Raw genomic sequence first — 6,732 nt, forward strand, 5'->3', positions numbered from 1 at the left:
GGGGTATTGTGTGCAGGTCAGTGACAAAACATCATTTAAAATTCAGCAACAACAAAATGTGGAAAAATTCACTTTTCTGAAGGCACTAGCTACCTCTATTACCTCCTACCCCTACACATCAGCTTGGTACTGGTACTCCCTGTACATAGCTACCTCTATTACCTCGTACCCCTACACATCAGCTTGGTACTGGTACTCCCTGTACATAGCTACCTCTATTACCTCGTACCCCTACACATCAGCTTGGTACTGGTACTCCCTGTACATAGCTACCTCTATTACCTCGTACCCCTACACATCAGCTTGGTACTGGTACTCCCTGTACATAGCTACCTCTATTACCTCAGTACCCCTTCACATCGGCTTGGTACTGGTACTCCCTGTACATAGCTACCTCTATTACCTCGTACTCCTACACATCGGCTTGGTACTGGTACTCACTGTATATACAGTGCATTCAGAAAGTATTCAGACCCCTTGACATTCCACATTTTGTTACGTTACAGCCTTATTCTAAAATGTATTAAATGCACATTTTTCCTCATCAATCCACACACAAACCCACCTAATGACAAAGCAAAAACAGGTTTAGAAATGTTTGCAAATTTATTACAAAACAAACACAGAAATACATTATTTCCATAAGTATTCAGACCCTTTACTATGAGACTCAAAATTGAGCTCAGGTGCATCCTGTTTCCATTGATCCTCCTTGAGATGTTTCTACAACTTGATTGGAGACCACCTGTGGTAAATTCAATTGATTCAATATGATTTAGAAAGGCACACATCTGTCTATAAAATGTCCCACAGTTGACAGAGCATATCAGAGCAACAACCAAACCATTAGGTCGAAGGAATTGTCTGTAGTTGTCCTAGACAGGACTGTGTTGAGGCACAGATCTGGGGAAGGGTACCATAACATTTCTGCAGCACTGAAGATCCAGAATCACACAGTGGCCTCCATCATTCTTAAATGGAAGAAGTTTGAAACCAACAAGACTCTCCTATACTGAGCAATCGGGGAAGAAGGGCGTTGGTCAGGGAGGTGACCAAGAAACCGATGGTCACTTTGATAGAGCTCTAGAGTTCCTCCATGGAGATGGGAGAACCTTCCAGAAGGACAACCATCTCTGCAGCACTCCACCAATCAGGCCTTTATGGTAGAGTGGCCAGACGGAAGCCACTCCTCAGTAAAAGGCACATGACAGCCCACTTGGAGTTTGCCAAAAGGCACCTAAAGACTCTCAGACCATGAGAAACAAGATTCTCTGGTCTGATGAAACCAAGATTGAACTTAGTGACAAAGTCAGGAGCTTTGTGTGACCAGGGGCGACTGGGTATGGGAAGAGGGTGAAGCAGACCGGAAATGGGTTTAGTGGAGGTTGTGTTCCGGTCACAGACCGAGCTGGCTGGGACAAACTCCCGGGCATCTCTCTCCATGGTGGGCCACTAAAAGCACGTGCGATGCGAGGGTCCGGTTCATACCAGGGTGACAGGTGAGGTGGGTAGAATGGCCCACTGAAGAACATCAGAGCGAACAGAATCGGGAGCAAATAGAGTCGGGTCAAGCTGGTTCTGCTGAGCCTGGCGGATACGGGACTCGATCTCCAGGGGACGACAGCAACGATGCACAATGGAATGTTGTTCGGAACCAGTGTTGTCGGTGGTGAACTGGCAGGACAGGGCATCAGGCTTGGTATTCCTAGAACCGGGGCGCTAATTAAGTGTGAAATTGAATCTACCAAAGAACAAGGCCCATCTGGCTTGCCGGGAGTTCAGAAAATTGGCTGTCTGAATGTAGGACAGATTTTTGTAGTCTGTCCACATGATTAAGGGGAGTTCAGAGCCCTCTAGCCAGTGATGCCAAGCCTCAAGAGCTAGCTTAACTGCCAGGAGTTCCTGATTATCAACGTCAAAATTCTTCTCTGCAGGTGAGAGCTTACGGGAAATGAATGCACATTTTTGGAGCTTCTGATCAGAGCACCTACCCCAGTGTCGGAGGCGTCCTCCTCCATGATGAACTATAGTTCTGGGTCTGGCTGAGTGAGGACCGGAGTGGAGGTGAAGTGGTGATTGAGTTCAAGGAACGCTGCCTCTGTCTCATCTAGTTGCGGATGAAACGTCTGTAAAAATTGGCAAACCCCAGGAAATACTGTAGCTCCTTCAGGTTAGAGGGCGCAGGCAACTCTGACTGCCATGTCTTGGCGGGGTCCAATAATATAACCCAGGAAAGACACAGAGGAAGCATGGAACTCACATTTCTCAGCTTTGACAACAAGCTTATTCTCCCACAGCCGTTGGAGAACTTGGTGAAAGTGTTGCTGGTGAGCCTCAGGGTCCTAAGAAAAAATCTAAATGTCATCGAAATAGACAAAAATGAAGCGTCCAATCACGTCCCTCAACACGTCATTGTATTAGGTTCTGGAAACCAGCAGGGGCGTTAGTAAGACCAAAAGGCATGATCAAACACTCAAAGTGGCCAAGTGGTGTTTTAAACGTAGTTTTCCACTCGTTCCCCTCTCTGAAGCGGACAAGGTGGTAGGCATTCCGGAGGTCCAGTTTGGTGAACACAGTGGCACCATGGAGGGCGGGGCAAAAGCAGAACTGATGAGTGGCAAAGGATACTTGTTCTTCACTGTGATATTATTCAGCCCACGGAAGTCAATGCACGGCCTCTGTGACCCATCATTCTTATTTACAAAGAAACACCAGCACCCACGTGAGGGGAAGAAGGCCTGACATGTCCTGCAACCAGGGAATCCTAGATGTTCTTCTCCATAACCTCTCCTGCTTGGGGCGAGAGAGGTTATATAACCGGCTACAGGGGAGAGGAGCTCCAGGCTGGAGGTCAATGGTGCAGTCGTACGGCCGATGAGGCGGCAGAGACAGGGCGTGGTGCTAGCTGAACACAGGAGCTAGATTGTGACACACTGGAGGAACTGATGACAGGTCTGGAAGTTCTGGAATGAACTGGGGCAAAGACAAGGCATGGGCAAGGGCAGAATGTAGACAATTTGAGTGAGAGCAGGCAGAGGAAAAGCCTGGCTCTGCCACGCGAGGGCGCCGTCAAGCAGGGTTCTGGGGGGAGATGGGCCGGCGATTTGGCTCAACAGTATATCCCCCACTACTGCTGAGCACCACTTTTGCTGGACGCAGGGAACAAGTGGAGACAAAGTGACCAACCTGGCCACAGAACAGGCAGCTTCTAGTGCTGATTTGCCGCTGCCTCTCCTCTGGAGAGAGACGGGCCCGGCCGAGCTGCACGGAGGCAGCCAGTCAGGAAGGAAATCTTGACATGTTCGCTAGCATAAGAGTTTGGCTGCTGGTCGAATACCAGTGAACATTGTACCAAAAAGGCTCTGTGTGTAGATTGATGAAGACAATTTCATGGATGAGGGAAAAAAAATCAATTGAATCCATTTTAGAATAAGGCTGTAACGTAACAAAATGTAGAAAAAGTCAAGAGGTCTGAAAACTTTCCAAATGCACTGTAGCCATGTTATTTTGACTTGTTATTCTTCTTTGTTAATTCACTGGGTTCTTATTTATTGTGACACTTTTTTAAATGTTGTATCTTTAACTCTGCATTGTTGGAAAAGGATCCGTAAATCAGCATTAGCATACACCTGTTGTTTACGAAGCGATATTCTGTAAGAGGTTCTGGAAGTCAAGCAGTATAAAATGTGAGGTTTTGGAACTCAGGTCTGGTGTTCTGTTCCGTGTGTATTTCTCTCACTGATTCAAAGAGCAAAAGGACACAAAAGCAGACGCCAATACAACGCTGATAAATAGCAAGTTCTTATGGTAATCATTTGTGCTTCAGGGTTTTGTCAGTGGTGGAAGAGATACTCTGGAGCTGCTGCAGTGTGTCTGGGGCTGCTGTGTGTTATACTGGCTGGGATCATAGGCCTGTTACTCTACCGTGAGTTTGATATGTTCTCACTCAAACATTCTTCATCATCAGTTGTGTAACAACCAGGGTTCAATTCCATTTCAATTCCAGTCAATTCCATTCAGAAAGTAAGCCAAATTTAATTTCCAAAAAATTGGAAATCAATTGGAATTCCAGTGTATTTCCTGAATTGACTGGAATTGAATGCAACTGACCCCAACCTTGGTAATGTCTGATTAACTTTTCCACTGTTACCTTGTTCAATGATCTCCTTATTTCAGAGAGAAACCAACTGACCAGTTATAACAGCCTGACCAATGAGCGAGACCAGTTACAGACCAGCGACAGCAACCTGACTGCAGAGAGAGACCAGCTACAGACTAGCAACAACACGCTGACCAAAGAGAGAGACCAGCTACAGATCAGATACAACACCCTGACCAGAGAGAGGGACCAGCTACAGACCAGATACAACTCCCTGACCAGAGAGAGAGACCAGCTACAATCTTTAGTTGAGAAAGGTGAGTCAAATTGTCTCATGACTGTTCTGTTTGACAGTCTCTGTATCAGTTCACATGTCACTTACAGACAGGAAGTTAACTGATATTAAATGAAAAATGATGTCACGCTCGTCGTGTATATAGTGGACCAAGGTGCAGCGGGTTGAGTGCTCATCTTAACTGTTAGTGTGAACACGTAACAAACAAAACAAGAAAAAAACGATTGAACAGTCTTGTAGACACATCAGTACAAAGAACAACCTCCCACAAAGGGACAGGTGAAAACATGGCTACCTAAGTATGACTCTCAATCAGCAACAACGATGTACAGCTGTTCCTGATTGAGAGCCATACCAGGCCTACAAAGAAATACACAACATAGATGGATCATAGAAAACACAACATAGAACAATGACAAAAAACCCCGGAATACATAAACCAAACACACCTCTACCAACACACACACCCCGAACCATATCAAACAAATACCCCCTGCCACGTCCTGACAAAACTATAATAACAAATAACCCCTTTACTGGTTAGGACGTGACAAATGATGCTTCCAAACCGTCCATTAGATAGTGCCCTGTCTTCCTTGAGTGTCTGATTGATACTTAATTCAATGTTGTATTAAAGTGACTAAAGCAAGAAATGTTCAACTTACAGTGTGTCCTCAAGGATGGAAAAAGCTTGGTAGCAGTTGTTACTACGTCTCTACTGAGTACAAATCCTGGGAGGAGAGCAGACAGGACTGCAGAAATAGAGGAGCACACCTGGTGGTTATCAACAGCCAAGAGAAACAGGTGTGTGTGTGTGAGGTAGAGAGAAAAAAGAGTGATAGAGATAGCGAGCAGTAATGGGTATGTTTTAACAATGTTGTCTCTCTCCTACAACTACAGACATTAGTCAATTGGTTATGCGGGGTAAAGAACTATGTCTGGATTGGTCTGACTGACTCTGTTTCTGAGGGGACCTGGAAATGGGTGGACGACACACCACTGACCACAAAGTAAGACATTCATGAATTCTGTGTCACTATGACATCACTGTCTGGAGTAGTAGGTTCAGAGTGGACAGCCTGATTATATGTGTTGTTTCTCCTACAGGTATTGGAACAGTGGACAGCCTGATTCTATGTGTTGTTTCTTCTACAGGTATTGGAACAGTGGACAGCCTGATTCTATGTGTTGTTTCTCATACAGGTACTGGAACAGTGGACAGTCTGATTATATGTGTTGTTTCTCCTACAGGTATTGGAACAGTGGACAGTCTGATTCTATGTGTTGTTTCTACTACAGGTGTTGGAACAGTGGACAGCCTGATTCTATGTGTTGTTTCTCCTACAGGTATTGGAACAGTGGACAGCCTGATTATATGTGTTGTTTCTTCTACAGGTATTGGAACTGTGGACAGTCTGATTCTATGTGTTGTTTCTCCTACAGGTATTGGAACAGTGGACAGTCTGATTCTATGTAATGTTTCTCCTACAGGTATTGGAACAGTGGAGAGCCTAATGGTGGAAGAGCTGAGAACTGTGTATATTTCTACTCCTGGTCATCAGACACAGGAGAATGGTGGGACTATGACTGTTCCCATCAATACAGATGGATCTGTGAGAAATAGGATTCATCCTCGGTACTCTCAACTGCTAAATAGGATTATGATAAGTACTATCAATCGTAAACTATTTTCTGCTTATTCTATTTACCTTGTCAAGTACATACAATATATTACGATGCAAATGTATAATACATTATAATAAAAATAACTAAAAATATACAATAACAATACAATGAACTGATAACAGAATAACTTTTCTGTCTGTTGTTGTGGAAATTCACCACTAAGGACTCAAATTCAAAGGAAATGAATCAATCTTTATTATCTCAGTCATCGAGGTTCACTGACTCAATACAAGGCTGATGTTAATTTTTATTTGTATTACTTTTTAGTTTAGTCTACTTGCTAAATGTTTTTGTGAACTCTTCTTGAACTGCACTGTTAGTTGAGGGCTTGTAAGTAAGCATTTCACGGTAAAGTCTACACTTCTTGTATTCGGAGCATGTGACTAATAAAGTTTGATTTGATTTGAGACCCTTTATACTGCGACACAAACAAGTCCTATAAGCACGGTTGGTTCCTGCATGAGACTGACTGATACCACACCAGGCGTCTTACCTTGAAACTGAGATACTCCTTTGGGTTCCCAGAACAATGTTCTGGGCGCACTAAGGAATTGCATGGACAGTGTAGTGTGGATTCCTCCCATGTACAGTCAATCAGTCACTCGCATGAATCCAACCAAGATGGTTATTAGAAAAGCAGCATTATTCTATA

At 44.3% G+C, this 6,732-nt stretch overlaps 1 protein-coding gene across 1 annotated transcript; it reads left to right on the plus strand.

Annotated features, from left to right (window-relative positions):
- The first annotated feature begins 2,249 nt into the window (after positions 1-2,249).
- Positions 2,250-6,487, plus strand: LOC106564336 (uncharacterized). Its single transcript, XM_082978290.1, has 7 exons — positions 2,250-2,442; positions 2,531-2,722; positions 3,827-3,925; positions 4,177-4,416; positions 5,062-5,198; positions 5,295-5,404; positions 5,886-6,487. The coding sequence occupies exons 1-7, from the start codon at positions 2,250-2,252 to the stop codon at positions 6,016-6,018; spliced, it is 1,104 nt and encodes a 367-aa protein (XP_082834416.1). The 3' UTR covers positions 6,019-6,487.
- Positions 6,488-6,732: the final 245 nt, after the last annotated feature.

Source organism: Salmo salar, chromosome 08, assembly GCF_965601325.2.
Source record: "Salmo salar chromosome 08, fSalSal1, whole genome shotgun sequence".
Taxonomy (NCBI): domain Eukaryota; kingdom Metazoa; phylum Chordata; class Actinopteri; order Salmoniformes; family Salmonidae; genus Salmo; species Salmo salar.

Coding starts and splice junctions, on each gene's coding strand:
- LOC106564336 (XM_082978290.1), top strand. CDS start 2,250: ATGGAACTCACATTTCTCAGCTTTGACAACAAGCTTATTCTCCCACAG. Junction 2,723..3,826: donor AAAGAAACACCAGCACCCAC/GTGAGGGGAAGA, acceptor TTTGTGCTTCAG/GGTTTTGTCAGTGGTGGAAG. Junction 5,405..5,885: donor GACACACCACTGACCACAAA/GTAAGACATTCA, acceptor TTTCTCCTACAG/GTATTGGAACAGTGGAGAGC.